Source organism: Garra rufa, chromosome 23 (genome assembly GCF_049309525.1).
Source record: "Garra rufa chromosome 23, GarRuf1.0, whole genome shotgun sequence".
NCBI classification, from domain to species: Eukaryota; Metazoa; Chordata; class Actinopteri; order Cypriniformes; family Cyprinidae; genus Garra; species Garra rufa.
In genome coordinates, this window is record NC_133383.1 from 21,422,644 (window position 1) to 21,448,072 (window position 25,429).

At 31.9% G+C, this 25,429-nt stretch overlaps 1 protein-coding gene across 1 annotated transcript in view; it reads right to left on the minus strand.

The window, feature by feature from the left end:
- Positions 1-25,429, minus strand: part of gbe1a (glucan (1,4-alpha-), branching enzyme 1a) — a 208,918-nt gene that overhangs the window by 33,792 nt on the left and 149,697 nt on the right. The window contains exons 11-14 of the mRNA XM_073829881.1: positions 23,413-23,523; positions 23,083-23,254; positions 6,343-6,527; positions 4,066-4,196 (exon numbers count right to left, since the gene is read on the minus strand). Of these exons, the coding sequence (XP_073685982.1) occupies positions 4,066-4,196; positions 6,343-6,527; positions 23,083-23,254; positions 23,413-23,523 (599 nt within the window). The remainder of the gene's footprint in view (positions 1-4,065; positions 4,197-6,342; positions 6,528-23,082; positions 23,255-23,412; positions 23,524-25,429) is intronic.

Here is a 25,429-nt window from a genome sequence, read left to right on the forward strand (position 1 = left end):
TAAATATCAATGTTAAACAGCTTTTAAAGATAGCTATTAATTTATAAACCATAGAAATTAACATGTTTATTCAGAAAAGACATTTTAACATTTATAATGTTACAAATGTTTTCTATTTTAACTAAATACTGTTATTTGGAACTTTCTATTTCTGAAAATCCTGAAAAAAAGTTTCCACAAAATATTTGCCATCAAAGGAATAAATTACATTGTAAAAAATATTTAAAAAAAAAAAAAAAGTTATATTATTACTGTAAATGAACAATATGAACAAATGTATACAATTACTCTTTTTTGTTTTTGCACCTCGTGGAATAAAAAGTTTTGCAAAAATCTAAAAACCACATACTGAACAACAAATACAATTCCAAAAAAAAAAAAAAAAAAAAAAATCTAGAATTTTATCATACAGTACAAAACTACGAAAGGATACTGTCGTTTTCTCTTAGCATCAGGTGCAACCTTGTGATGCACACGTACTGTTTGTCTTTTTACTTATTTATCAAACCCTTGCCTGACAAAGTGTGCCTCCTAAGCAATTGTTGGCTATCACAGACGAGTAGTATCCCTGTCTGCTTCCCTTGACTGTGAAAAGAGGCAAACTAAGAGTAAAAACACATTGAATGAAATATAAAAGTGGAAGGATGTACGGGGAAAGGTCTGGAGATATACTACTACAGCACTCTATCGATCGCATTCTCTTTCCTCGAAGCATGAAGACTGCAGAAAAGCCCTAGCAGAAACTCAAGCCTCCCCCCAACATAGAGCTCCGTTCTTGGGGGCAAAATAAATAGATCCCACCCCATCTGAGGCAGACTGCCGGGGTCTGTTTGCCACCACAATTTGCTGTTTTATTGATCTGAGGTATAGGTGCATCCATTTCGATGGGCTCACAAACAAGATTCTGACGCTTCCAGTGACTCGCGCACACAAGCACAGACTCATGACAAGACACAAAAAGAGCCTAGAACAGAGTTACGACAATTATGCAGATTTATGCAGTAAAGTGGGGTCCATAAGTCTGAGACCACAACTGAAAATGCATTTGCTTTGCATTTTCATTATATTTTATATTGTCAGCGGCATAATAATTTGAGTGAAAAGATGAACCTCTAAATGTACATCCATTTCACAACACATAATATTTAATAATAAAATATTTGTTTTGTGCCTCATTTGCTTTTTACTACTACTACTATTATTATTATTATTATTATTATTATTATTAAAAAGGGGATAAAATGGGGATACACCTAAACACTACTAGCCAAATACTATGTAAAATGTAAAAACAACAACAACAACAGTATAATAGTATAAGAATAGAAAAAAAAAAAAAAAAAACAGTTTTTAATTTTTAAATACCACTTATCCTAGTACTGTTTCCCCTGTTGCTTTAATTATTATTATTATTACTGCCATTATTATTGAATATTTGGTATAATAATAATAATAATAATAATAATAATAAAAATAACAGAAAAATTTCATTTTAATAGTGGACTTAGTATTTGGTTAGTGCCCCATTTGTTTTAATTATTAATATTAGTAGAAGTAGTAGTAGTAGTAGTAGTAGTAGTAGTATGTGTATTATTTAACATTTTAATAATAATAATAATAATAATAATAATAATAATAATAATAATAATAATAATAAGTATTATTATTATTTGATTATTGTTATTGATAATATTAATATTTTAATAATAATAATAATAATAATAATACAAAATATTGTTGTTTATTTAATAGTATTTGACTTAGTATTTGGTTGGTGCCCCATTTCCTTTAATTATTAATATTAGTAGAAGTCGTAGTAGTAGTAGTATGTGTATTAACATTTTAATAATAATAATAATAATAATAATAATAATAATAATAATAATAATAATAATAAAAAATGTTCATTTTAATAGTATTGGAATATTAGAGTATTTAGTTTGTGCCTCATTTGCTTTAATTATTAATATTAATAAAAGTCGTAGTAGTATTATATGTATTATTTAACATTTAATAGTATAATAATATAATAATAGTAATAATAATAATAATTGTTATTTATTTTTAAATACTATTTGGCTTAGTATTTTGTCCCCCTTTTGCTTTAAGTATTATTATTATTATTATTATTATTATTATTATTGAATATTTTGTACAACAACAACAACAACAACAATAATAATAATAATATTTATTATTATATTATTAAATAATAACAATAATAATAATAATAATAATAATAATAATAATAATAATAATAATAATTATTATTATTATTATTATTATTATTATTATTATTTTATTTTTTAAAATACTATTGGCTTAGTATTTTGTCCCGCTTTTTGCTTTAAGTATTATTATTGACGTTATAATTATTAAATATTTAGTATAATAATAACAATAACAATAATAATAATAATAATAATAATAATAATAATAATAATTTAATAATAATAATAATAATAATAATAATAATAATAATTTTATTTTCAAATACTTTTTGTATTTGTATTAGTATTTTGTTCCCCTTTTGCTTTAAGTATTATTATTGAATATTTTGTATAATAATAATAATAATAATAATTTTATTTTTATATACTATTTGTAATTGGAGTATTTTGACCCCCTTTTGCTTTAAGTATTATTATTATTATTGAATATTTTTGTACAATAATAACAATAACAAAAAATTTATTTTTAAATACTATTTGGCTTAGTATTTTTGTCCCCTTTTTGCTTTAAGTTGTAGTAGTAATAATAATAGTAGCAATAACAACAACAAAACAATAATAATAATACAAAATATTGTTTTAGATTTTAAATATAAATGGATTAGTATTTGGTTTGTCCCTCTTTTACTTTGATTATTATTATTTATCAAATGATTAATGTTTTTTATATTATTAAAGCAAAATGGGGTAAACCTATATTTTACTAATAAAATATTATTTAAAAAATAATAACAACATACTTAAAATACTTTTTGGCTTAGCATTAGCACTTTTGCTTTATTCATTATTAAGATTTTTGGTATTATTATTGAATATTTTGTATAATAGTAATAATAGCTTTAATTATTAATATTAGTATAAGTAGTATAAGTATGTGTATTATTTAACATTTTATTAATAATAATGATATTTTTTTATTTTTTATTACCTTTCTTTAAAACTTCCAATTTAATACATTCGATTCTGAATCTGCTTTCAGACTTCTGAACTCTGTTTGTTCAATTACACAGATCTAAATCATTTTGTAGACTTCCTTGGAAGTTTCAACAAACACTCTGTCTTTAATTGAGCCGATTTCTGGCTTAAGGTAATGTTGTCTTCCTTTATACGCTAAAAGCTCTTTCAATCAAAAACAACAACGGTGCTGGTTTCATCTTTGTGGATTTTAACCAAGCTAAGGCCTTCTGTTTTGGTGAGTGAGGGTATTTGTGTGCGCAAATGTATGCGAGTGGGTGATGTTTGATGAGCCGTAGTTTCTCTCGTCGTAGGGTGTCTCGTTCTCTCCTCCTAATTGGAGTCTCCGTACAAACACAAACTCCCATTGGTGCAACCCGAATGCCCCAACACAGCATCACATGCGCACACCCACGCACAAACACGCACATACAAAGCCACGAACAGCTCATTTTGTGTGATGACAGTCACCTCTAGCATCTCTGTAGCCAATTAAATGTGTTTTCAAGACTTGTCAGATCGTTTTCCCCTCCCCCTTCCTCCCTAGTGTACAAGCTCAACTTTACACATCAATGGGAATGTGTCACAACCAATGGCAGGCCGGCCTCTAAAGGGCCATGAGGGGTTGAAGAACACACACATTGAGGTCTTGCATTGCAAAACACTGTAAATACACACTCATTCTCATCATGCGTGTATTATATGTGGATAATGCATTTATAATAAGTGACCTAACCTCTCTCCCACATACTATAGCTGTATATTTCACAGCTCATATGCACACACATATACACATGCATCATTTCACTCCCACACGTATATAAACACAATGCATTACTGTGATGTGCTAGTCTTCTGGAGATCGCTGGTGAAAGGATACTTCCCAGCATGCTCCACTGCCACCCTGTAGTCGTTGTAGCTGTTGCAAGGATGGAAGTTGAATATGAACAGCAGGTTTGCGCGCTCAAACACGATCACCTTGTCGGCTTGATTCAGAGTCGTGACTGCTGCCTGTTAGAAACAAAAATAAGATGCAAATGGTGTAAATAATTGTCAAACATGAATAATCTCAGAGAAAGCTGGTATTGTTCAGATGTAGCTCATAGGTCAGGAAAATAAAACGTGAACAAATTAAACAATTGCTGATGTGAGTTTAGAGGTAAAAAAGAAAAAAAAATGTTTTTGCTGCTCTTAGTTGGTTTGATTTGTTGGCTTTTAGAGAGTTTTGTCTGATTGATCATCTAAAACTATTTATCTTCTTGGTCAGGGTTGGAAGACCAGCATAGATTCTGTGAATAAAATAAAATAAAATAAAATAAAACTAAAATTATTATAAATTATATTATAATTATTACATTAATTTAAAATAAAAAAGCAAATAAATCAATCAATCGTTATACTACTACAGATAAGAATAATAACATTATACATAAAATTTAAAAAAATAAGCAAATAAATAAATAGATCGTAATACTAATTATAAGAATAACAACATTATACATAAATTAAATAATAAAATAAATAAATAAATAAATAAATACAAAGCAAATAAATAAACAGATTGTAATACTACTTCTATATATAATAAGAATGATAACATTTTCTATAAAATTTAAATAAATAAATAAAAAATGTAATTAATGAATAAGCAAATAAACAAACCGATCGCAAAAAACAATCCATAAGAAAAAGAATAACATTATACGTAAAATTAAAATAAATCAATTAATTCATAAATAAGCGAATAAATAAAAAATCTCTCATAATACTACTACATATAAGAATAACAACATTATACATACAATTAAAATTTGTAAATAAATGAATTACTTAAATAAAAAAGTGAATAAATAATAAAATAATAATAAGCAAAAAAATAAATAAATTGATTGTAATAGTACTACATATAAGAAAAAGAATAATAACATTATACCTAAAATTAAATAATAAAATAAACAAAATAAATAAATAGATAAATAAATAACTTGATCATATTACTACTACATGTAAGAAAAATAATAATAATATTATACATACAATTAAATAATAAAATAAACTAAATAAATAAATAGATAAATAAATAGATCGTAATAATACTACATATAAGAATAAGAATAATAACAATATACATAAAATTAAATACATTACAATAAAATTTAATTAATAAATCAATTGTAATACTACAACATATAAAAGAATAACAACATTATGCATAAAATAAAATAAATAAATAAATACATTTAATAATTAATTAGCAAGTAAAAAATAAAACGATAATGACACTACAAACGAAGAAAACGAATAATAACATTATACATAAAATAAAAAATAAAAAACTATATAAACAACTAACTAAATAAATGTTTTGATACAAATAATACCTTATACATGACAGAAGTGGCGGACAATTGTTGCTGTTTCACTGAGGAACATTTAATCGATAAATAAATGAGCACATAAATAAATCAATCCTGCTACTACATTTTTCTTTCTGTCTTTTTTCAAAAGGATATAAAGCTGTGTTTGAGTAGAATAGAAGAATATGATATATATTTAAATGCATTCAAATTCATAATGATATATATTTGACTTCAGAATTGTGACATCTTGGTGAATATGAGCACAATTGGAAACTTTAAGATCTCTCTTAAAATCTAGAGGAGATACATGTGATGTGTTTTCTTTTTTTCTTTCTTGTCAAAAAAATAAATAAATCTGAGAAGCAGGAGATATCATCAAAAGATTCCACCTCTGTAATTGTTCATTTAATTTTGAATCTCTTGTCTTTCATGTATTTAAGACAATATGAGTCTCTGATTGTGTTAATAAATATATTGGACATAAACTGTGGTTCAGCTGGGTTTTATACAGTTTAATGCAGTTGAAATCTTATTTCTGCTGTCTTCAGTACAACGTGTGTGTGCGTGAAATGAACTTCCTGCTATGGAGAGTCATGCCTGGTTGGCTGTATTATGCAATTTCATTATCATATGGGCTATGCATCTCACATCCCATTTATTATGGCAGATAAATAGCTCCCCACAGTTTAACAGATGGCAAGGACAGATCCAGCAAGGAGATTTACACTGGGTTTCTTCTGTAGGTTAAAGGCAGTATGAGACGTACACGTTTAGGAATGTGTGTATGTGCATCTCACCTGACCGGCAGCCAGCCAGCCGTATTTGTCTTCTGTAAGATTCATGTCACGGTCGAAAGCGTATAGTTGTCGGTATCGCAGATGCTCAATGTCCACAAGGTTGAACTGGCGACGAGCATAATAGTAGCTCTCGTCGTTTCCTTTCCTGGGAAAGTCAAGCCATTCCGGATGGCCGAACTCGTTACCTGGAGAAAGGAAAGTTTGAAAAATAAAGATTGGAAAAGCTGGTGAAAGCTTTTATCTCCAACAAAAAAACACACCCTAGAGCTTTTCAGGGTAATTTTGTGTGTTATTAAAATATAACTTACATCCCCTACAGGTCCATGTCATTTGAGATTTTCTTACACTGCACTGTTTTTTTTTTTTTTAACTAAATAAGATTTATTTTTAATTTTAGCAGCATTACTATGAATGCTTGGCCATCAACAACTCTAATGTCTTATTTATTTATTTATTTATTTATTTATTTATTTATTCACACATTATTTTCTCTAAGAATTTTAGTTTTTAAGAATATCTTTGATACAAGTGACAAATATTTAAAAGTTGTAGTCTTGTTGAAAGAAGTCTTGCTGGAGTTTATTTAACAATCCACAATTACATTATTTTATACCTAATAACATGTAATAACAATAAATAAATGCATAAATAGTATTTATTACTTTACGTCATGTAAATACTACTGCACATTACATATAATTAAATAAATAAATAAACAATAGTATTTAATACTTTAAATTATGTAAATACTGCTGCATGGTACAAACAAACAAAGAAAATTATTTAATACTTTCAATTTGTAAATACTACTGCATGTTACATATATAAATAATAAATAAATAAATATTATTATTTAATGCTTTATGTAAATACTACTGCACATTATAAATAAATAAATGACAGTGTTTAATACTTTATGTAAATACTGCTGCATATGTTATAAATAAATACTAGTATTTAATACTTGTTATGTAAATATTACTTCACGCTACATATAACATCATAAAAAATAAACAATAGTATTTAATCAAGTTATGTAAATAAATACATGAATATATAATAAACAAACTAATATTTAATACTTTATGTAAATACTACTGCATATTTTATATAACATTATAAAAATAAATAGTATTTAATCATTTAAGTTATGTAAATAAATACATAAATATATAATAAACAAACAAACAAATACATACTAATATTTAATACTTTATGTAAATACTACTGCATATTTTATATAACGTTATAAATAAATAGTGCTTTAAATTATGTACTATATATAAACAAACAAACAAACAATATATTAAATACTTTATGTACATTATGAATAAATAATAGTATTTAATACTTTAAGTTATGTAAACTACATTAACACTACACTACATTAAAAATAAGTATTTAATCATTCAAGTCATGTAAACAAACAAACAAACAAACAAACACAAACAAAAACAAACAAACAAACAAACAAACAAACAATATTATTTAATACTTTGTTATGTAAATACTACCGCCCATTACATATAACATTATAAATAAACAAATAAATAAATAGTATTCAATACTTTAAGTTGTGTAAATACTACTGCATGCTATACATATAACATTATACAATAAATAACAGTATTTAATCATTAAAGTTATGTAAAAAAAAAATATATATATAATAAAAAACAAACAAATAAATGAATACTAGTATTTAATACTTTATGTAAATACTACTGCACATTTTATATAACATTATAAACAAACAAACACATAAATAAATAAATAAAATAGTATTTAATACTTTAAGTTATTTAAATACTACTACATTTTTCATATAACATTATAAATAATCAAATAACTAAATAATAGTATTTAATCATTCAAGTTATGTAAATAAATAATACTATTTAATACATTGTTACATAAATACTACTGCACATTTCATAACACTATAAATAAACAAATAAATAAACAGTATTTAATACTTTAAGTTATGTAAACACTACTACATTTTACATATAACATTATACATATTTAAATTAAGCTTTAAATTATGTAATAATAATAAATAATAATATATAAACAATATATATTATATATAAATAAATAATAGTATTTAATACTATAAGTTATGTAAATACTACTGCATGTTACATATAAAAAAATAAAAAATATAAGCAAGCACTAGTACTAAATCATTTATGTAAATACTACTGCACATTACCTATAACATTCTAAATAAATAAACTAATAAATAATTTAAGTATTTTATACTTAGTTATGTAAATACTACTATACTACTACATTTCACACATAACATTATAAATAAATAGTGCTTTAAATTATGTAGCAATAATAAAAAAGTTATATTTAAATACTATATATTACATATAAATAAATACTAGTATTTAATACTTTATGTAAATACTACTGCATGTTACAAATAAATAAAAGTATTTCATAATTAATTAATTACAAATAATACTAATAGTAAAAATATCAACAATAATATAAATAACAAGAGAAGAAGAAGGGTTAAAGTAATTTACAACAAAATAAGTATTTTCTTTCTTCTCTTCCTGATCCAAACAGCATGACTTTCTCAGTTAAAGCATCTATCTACTTTTTTTTTTACTAATGAGTCCTTTCATAGACATTCGCTGATTAAAAATAAATGGAAACGAGCAGCAGCAGAAAAGGACATTGAGACAGTGAAGGATCCATGGCAGCAAGAAGAAATAAAAAGAGAGAAAGAAAGAGGAAGAGTATCAGAGCGATCAAATCCCTCAGCTTTCACTTGAACTTTACTTAATGTGCACAGGGACCTTCTGCGGCAAATAATTCTGATAGAGTCATATCATGTGTCAACCGAAGAGAGACAGAGCACAGGCTGGCAGTGGCGGACACTCGCACAAAGAGCCGTGACAGCTCAGACTCCATAATTAAACGAAGATAGAGAAGATGACGAGACACTTTGTCTCTCTTACGGCCCCTGTCATGCGCCCTATCCTGCCGCCCCATGTGCTGAATACAGACACAACGATAAGGGACGTCCACTGCTCTCCACCTGCACATATATTAAGATAATCTTAAATTATTCAATACTTGCGCTGACGCCGTACTCCTGAAAGTTATGGGGCAGCACTGAAAAGAGCAGTTTAAGCCCAACACATCTGCTGTTTTTCGGCAGAATAGATCTCCTGAGTGAAAGTTTAGCCCGAGTGAATTACTACGCTCCACAGATTCACTGCCTGTGCAAAATCCTGCAGTTGTATGTGTAACGGAGGCCAGCTAGTAGGTGCTGTGCAGGTAAACCTCACTCCCCGATCTCAAGAGACACACTAGCGACTGACGCCAGTGGTTGCAGCCTTTAGCCTCCTTGTTAGTGCATCCACCTCCCGTGCCGGAGACCCGGGTTCGAGACCAGCTCGGAGCGGGTGCGGTAGGACCCGGGTGTGAGGGGTTACATATGCATGAGTCTTTTTAAGAGATATATAAATCTCACTTCATACCACCAGTTGACTGACAGGTAAGAGGAGTCGAACCGTATCTTTCCAAGGTTAGATCAATATGGGAGCTATAACTTGGCAGCATATGGGGAGATGGATTTCATCAAAACCAGAAGGACCGCAGCTGTCCAGGTGCAGGTTAACAGCTACATTTTCTTTTTCCTTACAGCCGGGAGACGATGCTACAATCCATAGATTGAAAAGTTTCAGAAGCAAAAGTACAACTGTACTGTACACAAAGAAAAAAACGGCTATGCAAAACTCAATCGTGCTGCAAACAATAAGAAATTCAAACAATAAATACCGATTTGTGCCTCTTTAATGTCTCCTGACAGATATTGCCTTATTATTACGATTCCTACAATTCTTCTTTAAAGCATAAAAAACCTGAATGAACATCAGAATGTATTTTTATTTCAAGTGTATGTCCACCGAAGTTAATCTACTCTCCTGTCTGATTTGTTTGTCCAACAAAATGATGGATTCTGCGTTATCATTGGTCAAATCGCCTGTCAATCATACTGTTTGCGAAGGGTGAATTGACTGATGGCTGAAGGTCTGGAATCCATGGCAGCTTTTATTGGCCAAGGCCCGTCCATAAGGCCGTTTGACCGACATGTCAAACAACCAATCACAGTGCGTTTCGTTCAGTGTCACGTTTCGGGGCGTGGAAATATCCCCAAAACAGACTGGCGTGCAACAAGTCAGTCATTGAAATAACCAGCATTGAAAGTCAAAGAAGAAGAGGGAGAACAAGCAGTAAGTCAGTAATTTGTTCGCGAACGTTGCAAAAGTGTATAACCACAATGGCGTCTGCATAAGCACCTCTTAGCAAAACACAGAGTAAATCAGTCTGCGCTTTGTTTCCTGGCGGTACGAAAATAAACGCGGCCCTCGCGTCTCCCAGAAATCCGATCAAATTCAACTAATCAGATGACGACTTCGAAATTCCTGAAGTGTTTCCAGTTAATTGTCCCATATGCATCAGACGTTCAGCCAACGTTCTGTGGACGTGACGTCTGAGACTGAGACTAAGATGTATCTGACTTTCTTCCTTCAGACAAATGTAATCAGAGTTATATTAAAAAATGTCCTAACTTCTAAATTTTAAAATGGCAGTGAATGGGTCTTGGGATTTTGAAGTCCAATAAAGTGCATTCATCTATCATAAAAAGTACTCCACATGGTTCTGAGGGGTTTATAAAGGCCTCCTGAAGAGAGTGGCCTTCCAGCGGTTGATGTATGACGTAGGCATAGCATCATATGCTAGTCTCGCGATAACCAAGTTTTGTTTACAGGAGCAAAGGAAGCAAAGTTTCCTCTTGGCTTATACCAACATCCTCTGACATTTTTCCTTGCAAATCCTTGTTTTGTACTTTTAATTTGTGACCGGTGTTTTGTTTTGCTCTTTCCTCTGCGCTTCCGTGTTCGCCACTTATCTTTGTAGCCTAAGCTACAACTACAATGTCATTCGCTGGAACGACATGACAGTTAGCTAAAGCTAGAGACTATGCTTTATAAAGTATTAAATATGGATATATTTCTTACACAAATGCATCGGTTCACTTCAGAAGGCCTTTATTAACCCTCTGGAGCCATGTGGAACACTTTTTATGATGAATGGATGCTATAGAGGTCGACTGATATGGGTTTTTCTCGGGCCGGTGCCCAATATTTAGAAATCAGGGCAGCTGATGGGCGATATTTGATGCCGATTTTTTTTTGGCCAATTTTCCCCTTCATTATATAAAAGTACTAACTCTACTTATCTGAACTAAGAGTGTGAACTCTACTTATCTACTTATTTTAAGTAAGACAAAGAAGCTGTGCTCAAGAAATCAATAAATTCACTTTAAATGCAATTAAATAATAATGCATTAAATATTTTGAAATATTATGAGATTTTATTAAAAAAAACTGTAGTTTTGTTACTCTGAATTGACTCTGCATTAATGCACAGCTCTATTTTGACATTTGCTTGAATTTTACGGGAGGTCAGTGGGATTTTTTTTAAAGAAAATTTTAAAATAATAATAAATAATAAAAAAATGCCAAAAAAAATCAATCGGTTGACCTCAAATGGATTCACTTTATTGGATTCTAAATCTCAACAGCCATTCACTGCCATTATAAAGCTTAGAAGAGCCAGGACATTTTTTAATAAAACTCTGATTGTTTTCGTCTTAAAGAAGAAAATCATATACATCTAGTACAGCTTGAGGTTGAGTAAATCGTGGAGTAATTTAAATTTTTGGACATACTGTTTTTTCAGTGACTGAATTTTATCATCAAAAATGGCTGCTTAATATCTTTGTGGAAACTGGATTACGATTTTTGTTTTACAATAATTCGATGAATAGAAAGAATTCATTTGAAAATTAGTTGTAACAAATTACAGCATTTGTTAGAAATAGATTTTGAACAATGTAAACAAGTGTTAATTTCTTTTAAAAAAGTTACCTTTTGAGGATAGATAGATAGATAGATAGATAGATAGATAGATAGATAGATAGATAGATAGATAGATAGATAGATAGATAGATAGATAGATAGATAGATAGAGAAAAGTATTAGCATACCTCTCCACACTAATTGACACATCAATCTGGCATCATTTTTGTTTATAACACAAAATGGTGCAAAAAGTCTAAGTCAATATCCCATAAGTATGAACAGTAGTGTTTGTTTAGCAAGCACCACTAAATATGCTAATTTTACCACTTTACAAAATGCTGATATACACAAAAAGTCACATTTTGCATTTGTTTATGTGGGTCACAAGAGTGCATTAAGACAACAGAACAGCAAGATCAAAAGCACAGGGCCACAACGGTTTTCCTGTGAGACCTTCTGAATAGAGAGTCAGATTTGTCAATTAGTGTAAGCATACTATTTTCATTTTTGATTAGGCAGTCCGCCCTCAAGTAACCACACGAAGAGCATGCATGGCACGCGCGCGCGCGCGCACACACACACACACACACACACACACACACACACACACACACACACACACACACACACACACACACACACACACACACACACACACACTTCCCTTTTAAGATTTCACTAAGCCCATAATCTGATCTGACGTGCAGTGATGTTTGAAGTCAAGTTTCTCTTTGGTTACTATAGCGTGAGGCCAAAGATCCTGGTGAGCAGCAATGGGATTTAAATAGTTTGCATGAAAAGCCCTCCAAATGAACCCATAAATAAGAAATGGACTTCTTTTTAGCTCTCCATCTCTTTCATGTGTAACAAGCTGCAAGGTGGAGATTAGATGGTCTTTGAGTTCAGTGTCAATTTGAAGTCAAAGAAGGAAGCTCTCGCCTTCACTGTTAAAGATAATGTGACTTGTATGCAGCTGCTGTAGAGCCGGGACTAACAGATGAGTCTAACAGAGGCTCATTCTGGATTATGGCCAAAGTACAAAAAAAAAAAAATAAAATAAATAAAAGAAAAACACAGAGACATAGAGTGTTTGAACAGTACAACATGCTTTTGGAGAATGATGGAGAATGCATTTTTCAATGCATGTTAGGTGAGGAACATTAAAAGTATCTGATGAGAAATGAAGTGTGACTTCATGAGAAATGACATTTTTCGGCTGTAATTAACCTCATTCAAAGCTACCTGTTACGTTTGAATTACTTCACCAAACAACAGGTAATTAATTGTACGCTTGCAACTTCCTCCACACATCTAATTGGCTCTGTAGGATACTATGATCAGTCAAGTGTGTCTGGAAACCAAATTCAGATGAATATAAAAGCATTCAAATCTTATTTATTCAAAAAAGTGTCACACCAATTTCGAACTCTGAGGATTTTTGTTTAAATGTTAATGTCTTAAAGGGGTTGTTTACAAGAGGGAAATGAATACAGGTTTTGTTTCATTGCATTACAGAAGAATGTCAATCATAGTTAAATAGATTTAGTCTATGTAGGGCCTTATGATTCCCGTGATTTAATTTACTGTATAACACAGAATGTCACAGAATTTGCTTAATTTTGGATTAATAAATCCAAAACAGGTCAGTACACTTAAATCAAAATGCAATATAGAATAGTGTCTGTGAATATTAAGCCACAAAAATTTTATTTAAATATGAATCCTGCATGTTCTGCATGTCTGTGTGAATGAATGGCGCTTTCGTTTACTACACACATACTAAAGCACGTGTGGCGCTCATAGTGTACATGAACACATAAACAACCTCTAGAACCACTTTGTGCAGCATTTTACTGTTTCTTTTGAGAAAAACTATCGTATACAAACCTACCTGTCAAAATTAAAGTTTGGGTTAACTTGAAGAAATTGTGACAGAAATATATTACTTAATGCAATGCAAAGTACTACTACTTAGGAAAACATTTATTCTTTTAAAGATTATTTACCGGAATTGATTTACCATAAAAATATGTAACACAACACAGTATTTCTATAAATAAATAAAAATAAAAAAATAATTTCAAAAATCAATTAATTAGACATGCTTTTGATTATTACAATTTAATGAAACTATTCAAATGGAACCCAAAACAATTAATGGAAAGCACATAATTAGGTAAAAATAAACCTGAATTTGAGAAAAAAAAATGTCAAATGTATTTTTTGTTAAACTTTTAATAAACTTAAAAAAATAATTCTGTAAAAATTAAAACAGAAAAAAAAAAAAGAATTAAAAAAAAAAGAATAAAACCAAATTTTGGAAAAAATAAAACAGACTTCATACACTTAAAAAAAATTCTGGGTTAAAAACAAGCCAACTTGGGTTATTTGGCAACCCAGCACTGGGTAAATATTGGACAGAACACATGCTGGGTTATTTTGACCCAGCTGGTTGGGTAAAATGTTTTTACCCAATATGCTGGGGTGTTTTATTTAAGTCAGCTGTTGTTTAAAAATTACGTTAACAATTATTGTTTAAAAGACAAAAATATATGACAAATTGAATTTATTTGGGTGTATACAGCATAGTTTACAATATGACATACCATTAAACTAGTTTAAAAAGCAGTTTAGAAATAAAAAAATATAACATTTAAAAGTAACATTTTAATTTTGGTGAATTCAACCGTTCTCCATAACTGCTTTTCTCCAAAATATTGCTAAATAAAAAAAAATAAAAATAAGAACCTGGGTAAAAATATTAAAAACAACCCAATAAAATGACCCACCAGGCTGAACTCACACTGTAAAAAATTTGCTGTAGTTCTGCAGCTGGTTGCCAGTAACTTACTGTAGATTTTTAATTTATGTTATTTACTGGCAACAGTTTGTTCAAAGTTAAATGAACATTAAACATTAACAAGTCTTTGTCTTTACAGAACAAAACTATAAAATAACAACCTACTGCAAAGCATTCTGGGAACCAGAAACCTTCATCAACCTTTTTCTGTTTTTTTCCTTCAGATTTTGGTTCCCAGAATGCTTTGCATGAGGCTGTTATTTTAGTTTTATTCTGTAAAGATAAAGACATGTTAATGTTTAATGTTCAATTAACTTTGAACAAACTGTTGCCAGTAAATAGCATAAATTTAAATCTACAGTAAGTTACTGGCAACCAGCTGCCAGTAATACTGTAATTTCTACAGATTTTGTTTACAGTGCAGCATTTGGGTGAAATAAATAAATAAAATAATAAATAAATAACCCAGCATTTTTTTTAGAGTGCAGACAAACTATCCAGCTACTGGGTAAAAATATTAAAAACAACCCAATAAAATGACCCACCAGGCTGAAGCCAGCATTTGGGTAAAAAATAAAATAAAAATAATAATAATAAAAAAATTTTTTTTTTTTTTTTTTTTTTTTTTTTAGAGTGTATTGCCCTATTCACGTCATAGTTCAAAAGAGTTAACCCTGGACCACTTCTTCTTTATTGCAATTTTTATCATCTCTGGTAGCAAAGATCCTAAGTTAGAAATGTAATAAATAAAAACATTTGAGATACGACTTGGGACAAATTACGCACTAAAGTCCAAATCTCTAAGTAAAAGCAATAACAGTATTTGCCTTGGCAAGTGCCACAGAATATGCAAATTTCATGCCTTTATACACAAATATGCTTATACACACAAAAACATACTTTTTGTACATTATGTACATTATCTTTCACAGTCACAAGAGGCGCATTGAGAAAACAAAACAGTAAGATCAAACTCTTTTGCATTACAAAGGCCATGACCTTGCGGTTTCTCTTAAGAATGCTGGGTAAGTCTTCTGCCAAAATAACACTTGAAACTTCTGTCTTAATAACCAGGAGCCAACTCTAGCAGGATGCTTTTAAACAGATAGTTTGTGTGTCTGGCTGCTTTTGTTTGGTGTGCAATTTTGCCTGCTGTCTGCCTCTTCCTGTCTTAATTAGGGGGAGTAGGAGTCTGTTTAATGGGAGGAACAACTTTCTTTCTATTCCAGTAGGAGCAAACATATGCCTTTACTTCACCACCAATCTAATAACACACACATACACCAGCTCTATGCAATGTATTTGGGTACTTAAGCCACCCTTAAAAAGCACAAATGTCACTGCAGGAGATAACAAAATATCACACAAATGGCATTTAGGAAAGGAACAACTGCAAAGCACACTTCTTAAGCCACATATTTCACAAGGACACATCTGTTTGGACACTTTCTGGATCACACGACTGACAAAGTAGAGAAGAAATTGTTAAATAAAGTCGTTATTTTTTTGTGCTTTGGACACAAAAAGTATTCTCATAGCTTTATTAATATTAAGGTTGAACCACTGATGTCACATGGACTATTTTAACAATGTCCTTACTAATTTTCTGGGCTTTGAACACGGTAGTTGCATTGCTGTCTATGCAGGGTTTAAGATATAAAAATATCTTAAATTGTGTTCCAAAGACGAACGAAGGTCTTACAGTTTTTGAACAACATAAGGGTTGAGTAATTAATGATTCCTTTAATACTTTGGCTTTTATCACTATTTATTGGCGACATTTGGTTCATTTGGCATGGAATTATCCAGCTTGTTTTGGAGTTTAGTCACATTTAGATACATAGAAAATAAAGGCTCCTAAATTGGGTTTCCCAAAGGTTGTTTTTATCAAATCGAACTCTGTGTTCCAACCGCAAAAGTACTTCCTAGTGAACCAGCAGGGACAGAACGTAATGTTTTGTAAACAAATGGACAACTTCTGGAGCAGACAAGCTCACAAGAGATATTCAGGAACAAAATGGAAACAAACATAAGAGCGGAATAGTATGTTGTGTTCCCCGTTTCTGAGTTCACAACCTTCCCTCTTCCATTGAAAAAGACTGAAGAGGTACTTAAAACAGAGAGTAAATAAATACAGACCAACGCTTCCCGCCCACAAACGAAACTCTTTCCCTGCACGAAGAAAATGGCACCCCTTTCAAATTCAATTAAAGCCTCTTCAGGCACATCGCCTTCCTGTGTGCTTCTCAGGCCTTGTCTGGCAGCCTCCGCGCTGTCAGGCTAATGCTTCTCTGATCTCCCGCTGAAATTTCTATTAATCAGGACTGGTGTTTTCCCGCTTCCACTTCCACATACTCCAGTGACAGGCTGATTTGTTCTTGTTTTTATTTAACCTCCTTTTTATTGAAACTTTCAGACCTTTTTTTTATTTCTCCCACGCTAACCCGGATTCCTTGGATGTGGCAGATAGCGGGTTTAAATTGGTGGATTATTTACTCTGCTGGCATGTTGGGACAAACAAAGAGAGTCAGTTAAGACTCTTGTAGTGTGTTTGTACTCTATGTTCTAAAACATCTATCTATCTATCTATCTATCTATCTATCTATCTATCTATCTATCTATCTATCTATCTATCTATCTATCTATCTATCTATCTATCTATCATCTATCTATCTATCTATCTATCTATCTATCTATCTATCTATCTATCTATCTATCTATCATCTATCTTTGAAAAAAAAATCATGATTTTTATGGTCAGATGAAACAAAATTGAATTGTTTGGCCACAATGATGTAGCCTTCATTTGGCATAAAAAAGGAAAAGCCTTCAACCCTAAGAATACCATCCCCACTGTCAAACATGGTGGTGGGAACCTAATGTTTTGGGGTTTTTTTCAGCCGGTGGACCAGGGAACCTAATCACAGTAAACGGCACCATGGAAAAGGAGCAATACATCAAAATTCTCAACAACAACAACAACAACATCAGGCAGTCTTCAGAGAAACTTGGCCTTGGGCACCAGTGGACATTTCAGCAGGACAACAACAGCAAAAGTGGTGAAGAAATGCTTAGCAGACAAAAACATGTTTTGCTGTGGCCCAGCCAGAGTCCTGACTTAAATCCAACTGAGAATCTGTGGAGGGAGCTAAAGATCAGGGTGATGGCAAGGAGACCCTCCAACCTGAAAGAGTTGGAGCTCATCGCTAAAGATGAATGGGCAAAAATACCAGTGGAGACATGCAAAAAGCTGGTCAGCAATTATAGGAAGCGTTTGATTGCTGTAATAGCCAATAAAGGCTTTTCTATTTCTTTTTCTTATTGAGAAGGGTATGAATAATTTTGGACATGCCACTTTTTGCTCAAATCTAAGTAAAAGATGAGTAATAATTTTTTCCACAATGATGCCTCATGTACATCATCTTCTTATCTTCTGGGAGATGTCTCTGTCATTTCTAATAATAAAAAAAAACTTGCTGTTTTTTCAGGCTTGACTGTATATATCAGCTACAGTAAATGCAAAATTTTCTTAAGAAAAAAAAAAAATCATTCAACTAATGCGGTAAAATATACAGGAGAGTCAGTTGGTACTACATTACTATAACACCGAAGGTTAAAATGAACTGATTTATATACAAACACTTAAATTACACAATGAAGTCTTTATAATAATAAAGTTAGAATTACATAATTAGCCTGTATTTCTACTCCAATTCGTTTTTTGAATTATTATTTAAATGGTAGCTGTCATAAAAACTTGATGGATTTATTTAAACCAAAATTAATCGTTAATTATAATATATATATATATATATATATATATATATATATATATATTAGTGGTGGGCGTTAACGTGCTGCATTAACGTGAGACTCTTATCGGGCGATAAAAAAATATCGCCGTTAATCTATTCTCAAAGTTGGGATGGGAGCTGGGTCTATACTACACAAGCTATGATGACTTTCACCTTGATATTTTAGCGCGGATGTATACCTAGCCGAATTGCGAGAACGAGCCTTCGAACCTGTGTGTACGCCTACTGTGAAATTACCGCATCAAACGAGACGTGCTAACATGGATGCAGCTATGAAGCCGCCGGGTTTGCTTCAGGGCAGGGGCGTTGCTAGACCCTTTTTACTGGGGCACGTAAACTATATGCAACAACTGAATTGACGCTCCTAAAAGCAACGCAGTTTAACTATGCACGCAGATATCCACGCCCGTGCACATCTGTGTATTTAACTGCAAGGCGCACGTCGTGCAGCCTTTTACGCAGAAGTACATGCAGTGTAGGAAAAGTTGGTATAGTTAATAATTGTGCTGTAAATGCAATTGTCAAGCAGTTTGTGATGCATTTTGGAAACAGGAGATGAGCCCCTGGTCTAATGCGCCACCTGGCTTGAGAAACCCGTTCTCAAAGACTTAATTTTAGTCATTATTTGGGTAGCACACATATTCTGAATGCCTTCGGCAGAATTCAAATTAGCCATTTTAATCTAGATTAATTCCAAGATTACAGTGAGATTAATCTAGATTAAAAAAATTAATCTATGCCCACCACTAATATATATATATTATATGGTGCATATATTTAGCAAAATGCTCCTCTTCAGAGTTCATGGTCAAGAATATGTTTTTTCTGAGGTAAATGTGATGTTACATGACATATTGTTTACAATCTTATAGAGGGTTTGCACTTGTGTCACGATTTGGTCAGTTACCTGGATCCACGGCCATATTGGCGATACTCCGATGTAAACAACAGAATGGATTGCACTGTTAAAGGAGAAGTTCACTTTTTTGCACTCTCCTCCTCGATTTGTTATAAATTTTGGCAGTCTATATAGTAATCCAAATTACTTTGTTTCATATTAAAAGTAACAAAGCACAAAGTTTATTGCGATTTATTGGATGGGATGTGGGCTATAATGTTCTGTTCATTGAATGAAAACAGGCTAGACTAATCGATTCTTGGGATTTCAGAATCTGTATAATTTCGTAAAAATAAGAATCGATTCAAATTAAGAAATCAATATATAGCCACACTATCTATCTATGAGGTAGGGCACAAGGATCACCAGCAGATCTGTTCTCCCACCTTCAAAATCCCAATTTAGCCCCTCAATGTACATGAACAGCCTAAATAACAGCGACCTGCAACGATGGTTGTAATAACAAACAGCAGAGGCAGACAGGCGTAACGATTTTTGATCAGTTCTCTAGTTCCCTCAGAGAGGAGCCAAAGTCAATGAGAGAGAACTACTAATCAGAGGAGGAACACTGCTAACATCAATGTCCAATAGCACAATGATCCGGAGAGAAAGAGGGCAGAGAGGAATGGACGTGCACCACAACCATCTCATGAACCAGCGGATGTTAATCTGCCAAGCCTGAAGCAGCTCTCGCAGTTCAAACAGCGGCCTCTGAAACGGGCTGCGTTTGCGTGTCGGCTGGTGTAGGAGATGATGTAGCCGCAGCATGCTAATTAACAGCGTTAGCGGGGAGAGAGATCGATGTGTTTGTGTGGATGGATTTGAGCAAAACTGAGCATTGATTTGAGAAGGAGTGCAGTCTAGTCTTTCACCTGAACAGCCAGGACAAACTCGCTCTGTTCCACCAAGTGCTTCTCAATGTTAGTTCATAATTTAGTTAGTAAAAAAAGACCATTTTGCTCCACATCTAATCACTAGAAATGACATTGCATTGTCACAGTTAAATTTTAGTAGTTGTGGTTTTTCTGAAAAGCCTATATTAAGCTGTTTGGTAGTTTTCATTATGACAAATACAAATAGTGTTACAACATGCCCACAAAAGGCCATCCTGCGTTTACGGAACTGTATCTTTATCCTGCACAATATGGGTGGAAATGTTCAATAGCTTTTTTTGTAAGATTTCCAGGCTTGCTCCTACATAGCCATTTAGTTAAATAAAGAATTTCACCCTGACAAATTGTATTTATTTAATTTTTTCATAAATAAATAAATAAATAAATACCTAAATAAATAAATAAAGAATAATTATAATATTTACAAAATAAAGTTTTATTGTAGCTTTTTTGTAAGATTTCCAGGCTTATTGCTATACAGAAACTTAGTTAAAAATTCACCCTATTAAATTAAATTAAATTAAATTAAATTAAATTAAATTAAATTAAATTAAATTAAATTAAATTAAATTAAATTAAATTAAATTAAATTAAATTAAATTAAATTAAATTCACACACACACACACAAATAAAAAAAAAAATATATATATATTTTTAAATATTTCCGGAAAAAAGACCAAAACTGAAAAACAAGACAAATAAACAAAAACAACAACAATAATAAATAAAATAATACATAAATAATAATAAATAATATTTACTGAAGCCTGTTACTGACAAAAATCAACTGTAGGTAAAGTTTAAAATAATATAAATAAAGATATAAAGTCACAATTATGAAAAACGTTTTACTCAGGCTTCCATAAATAATAAAAAAGGCTTCTAAAAACAATAAAACATATCAATATTCCAGGCTTGCTGCTATATAGAATTTCACCCTGAGAAATTTTATTTAATTTTATTTATTTCTTTTTGGAAAAAAGACCAAAATAAATTAATAATAATAATAATAATAATAATAATAATAATAATAATAATAATAATAATAATAATATTTACAGAAGCCTGTTTTTGCCTAAAAAATTAACTGTAGGTAAAGTTTAAAATAATATAAATACAGACAGATAGATATGACGTTAAACAATAACATTTTTTCAATGTTGAATAGCTTTTTTGTAAGATTTCCAGACTTGCTTCTATATAGAAATTTAGTTAAATAAAGAATTTCAGCCTGAGATTTTATTTTATTTTATTAAATGAAATAAAAACAAGACAAAAAAAACAAAAAACAAAAACAAATAATAATAATAATAATAATAATAATAATAATAATAATAATAATAATAATAATTACAGAAGCCTGTTCTGCCTAAAAAACACCTGTAGGTAAAATTTAAAATAATATAAATATAGATATTAAGTTGAAAAAGTTTTTACTCAGGCTTCCATAAATAATAAATTAAAAGGCTTCTATAAATAATAAAAAGAAACATCAACATGAAGTTGAACTATAACAATAAAATATATCAACAGTGAACAATATATATAACACAGTGAGCACACAAATCTGTGGGCCTTCCAAAAAGGAGCAAAGTTTTGATGTTCTGCACACAGTTTCCTCTTGAAATGCAGGTATGTCCTTTTTCATGTTCACCAAATGTTTTTTTTCCCCAGTGCTGGCCTTTCTCTCGCTTTGAGTTAAGAGGAATTTTTCTAGGATGAGGAGCTTTAGGCTTGACATGTCAGATTGATTCTTTTGCTCGAACAATTTGTTCTCGCTCAACACGGACTAAACGACTGCCTTGCCATCGATCTGATGGCGCTGCTGTTTGCCGTCTGGCCTTGACTGTTTCAAGTCTCAGGCATACTTTCCATTTTATTCCCTCAGTGAATGTGCTCCGCCACTCGCCTTTGTGTGCAATTATACCTTACTAGTGCCTTTACTTACTATTTGCAGATGGAGAGATACAAAGATGGTGACCTTTGGACATATTACTGTTTTCAGTACTGTCGCACAGACATGGATGAGCAGACAAAGTGAAATGCTTTTATGCGTTTGATAGAGGAGGAGTGCGCATGTAATGAAAGACATCTTTACTCATCCAGACAGCAATCTTTTACCGCCTCAGGCCCGGCACGACTCAGAGTAGTTTCTTTTCCTGTGTTGCCATGTGTGTTCACACTTACTTTGCTTTCTTTTTGGCCACTTGTCAGTGATTTTATAGACATCTACGTTTTAACTGTAATGCCAATCACAACCACACCAATATTGAGAACTAACCATTTGAAATCCATTCCAAAAAAAACAACCAGATCCTTAGATTCATTATACCTTACAACTTCAAAACTAGTTTACGTCTCCCAAGAATGCCAACAATCGCTCTTCATTGGAAGCAAAGCACCAAGCATCCAGCAAAACTGGTTTCCAAGGAGACTCACCCATGAAGTTGAGGTAGCCCTCCCCTCCTAGACTGTGAGTGAGGAGACGGATGAGTTTATGCAGCTGGATGCCACGGTCTATAACAGGCGTCATTGCATTAAGAGCGCTCATGTTGGTGTACATCTCCTTGTCCATCAGCCAAAACGCCAGCGACTTGTCCCCAACCAACGCCTATCAACAAACATAGAGATTTGAGCATGTGTGACCTTATATAATGAGAATAAAACATCAAGTTGTTTGTGAATGGTGACCGGCAAAACCGACCATCATTGTCTTTATGGTGAAGCTGGCTGAGGTTCTAGAAGGCCTCAAATTGACAAATTACTAACCTGGTCATGGCTCTCAGCATAGGTGATAGATGCTTCACCTCTCCTTCTGTTGGTCAGGGTGTGAACAATGTTCTCTAAATCCCAGTCTTCATCCCGAACTTCCTTCAGGACCTTTGATGAATGAATAAGGATTAGTTCACTCCCAAAATAAAAAAATCATGACATTTACTCGCACACGTCGTCCAAGAGGTTCATGTCCTTCTTTCTTCAGTCGAAAAGAAGGTTTTTTTGGAGGAAAACATTGAGGGATTTCACAGTGTAGGGGACTTATAAGGGATCAATGGGTTGAAGGTCCATATTGCAGTTTTAAAGGGCTCAACATGATCCCAGCCGAGGAATAAGGGTCTTGTCTAGCAAAACAATCAGTCATTTTTTTTTTAATATTACATTTTTATACTTTTTAATATACTTTTGAACTCTTTTTACTCATGCATTACCTAATCACTTTGGAAAATGTCAGGGTGAAAGGTAGGGGGCGAAAAACTTCAAAATCATCCGACATCTGCTCCTGCGACAAGCTGTTGTACCCCTAAAAGGTAAAATTTTAAACATCTATTTTTCTGTGTGTATTGTTTGGTCATTTTAGACCAGAAAAAAAACTTTTTTTTTTTTTTTTTAAATCGCTACTTCATCGGAATGGTACGAAACTCAGTGACATATATAGCAGTCACTATGTGACCACACAAAACAAAACAAAAAAAGTGGACTTGATTCAAAAAAGCTAAATGAATGTAAAAAAACCTGTCACACTTGTATTGATCCCGCCAAATGACCGCCATTGGAAATGAATGGGAAATACGCAAAAATACAGAGAATTTTTTGTATGTACAATCCACAAATCATTCACGATGCAGAAAAAGAGTGAAGCAATGAAGGGGTAACACTCTAAAATATTAAGAGTGCAAAACAGACAGCTGGAAAAAAAATGATCGTAATTATTGCATAAATATTAATTAGTACCATGAAATTCTCTCAAAATACAAAATAAAAATATTATGGTACACAAATATTTTACACTGATTTTACTGAAAATAAAAAAAAAAGTTCAATTTCTGGTGTTTGGTCACTTTTGACCACGAACAATACAAGTGTGACTCCCAAATGAACAATACCACAGGTTTAAAATAAATAACATTAATAATTAAAGCTGCAAGCAGCGATGAATGGGCCCTCGCACCCGGGCTCACCGCCGACCGGTGGCTTTAGGAAAACAACAAACGGTGGGCAGTATGCTTTTAATACAGTAAATATAGGAGAAATATGTCATAAGTCATTTAAATGTGCCAAACTTGCCGCTGCCAGCTGGTGGCGCTATGCCTATAACTGATTATTGGCATGTATGTGTTCAGGCCAGCACTATTATCAAACATATGAAGTTTGATGCAGATTGACCTTGGTATGTTTGAGTTAGTGAAAGATATGATATATCCTGCTGCCAACAGGTGGCGCTATGATAATATCTGAATATTGGCCTTTAGGTGTCTTCAGGCCAGGACTCTTACCAAACCTGTGAAGTTTGAGGCAGATCGGGCATTTTATGGCTGAGTTATAACAACTTCTATGTCCATGGCGAAACAACAAACTTTGTCAGGCCGCCACGGACACGCCCTTTACCGAAAACTCAAGATCTTCGCAATTTAACATCTCTAAGGCCTCTAGATCAGACTGACCAAATATAATGTTGATTTAATTAAATCTCTAGGAGGAGTTTGCTATAAACCTAACCCCCTGCAAGGACTTCAGATAATGCCAACTGTGAACCAATATGCTATATTTTCCCTATATTCTGATGATGATGATAAGAACATGTAATTCATGATGATAACAAAACGTTATTATTGCTTGCATTACGTCCACCATTTCTGCTTAAATGTCATCGTTACCTATCTGTACAATTTGTGTGTGGATATTGCTTTGCTGGTGACTCCTGTTATAAGACATCACTCTTAAGCGCTACATAACTAAGAATCAATTAGGAAAACTGTGCCCAGTTGGCACATGCATTCACAGTAAACCT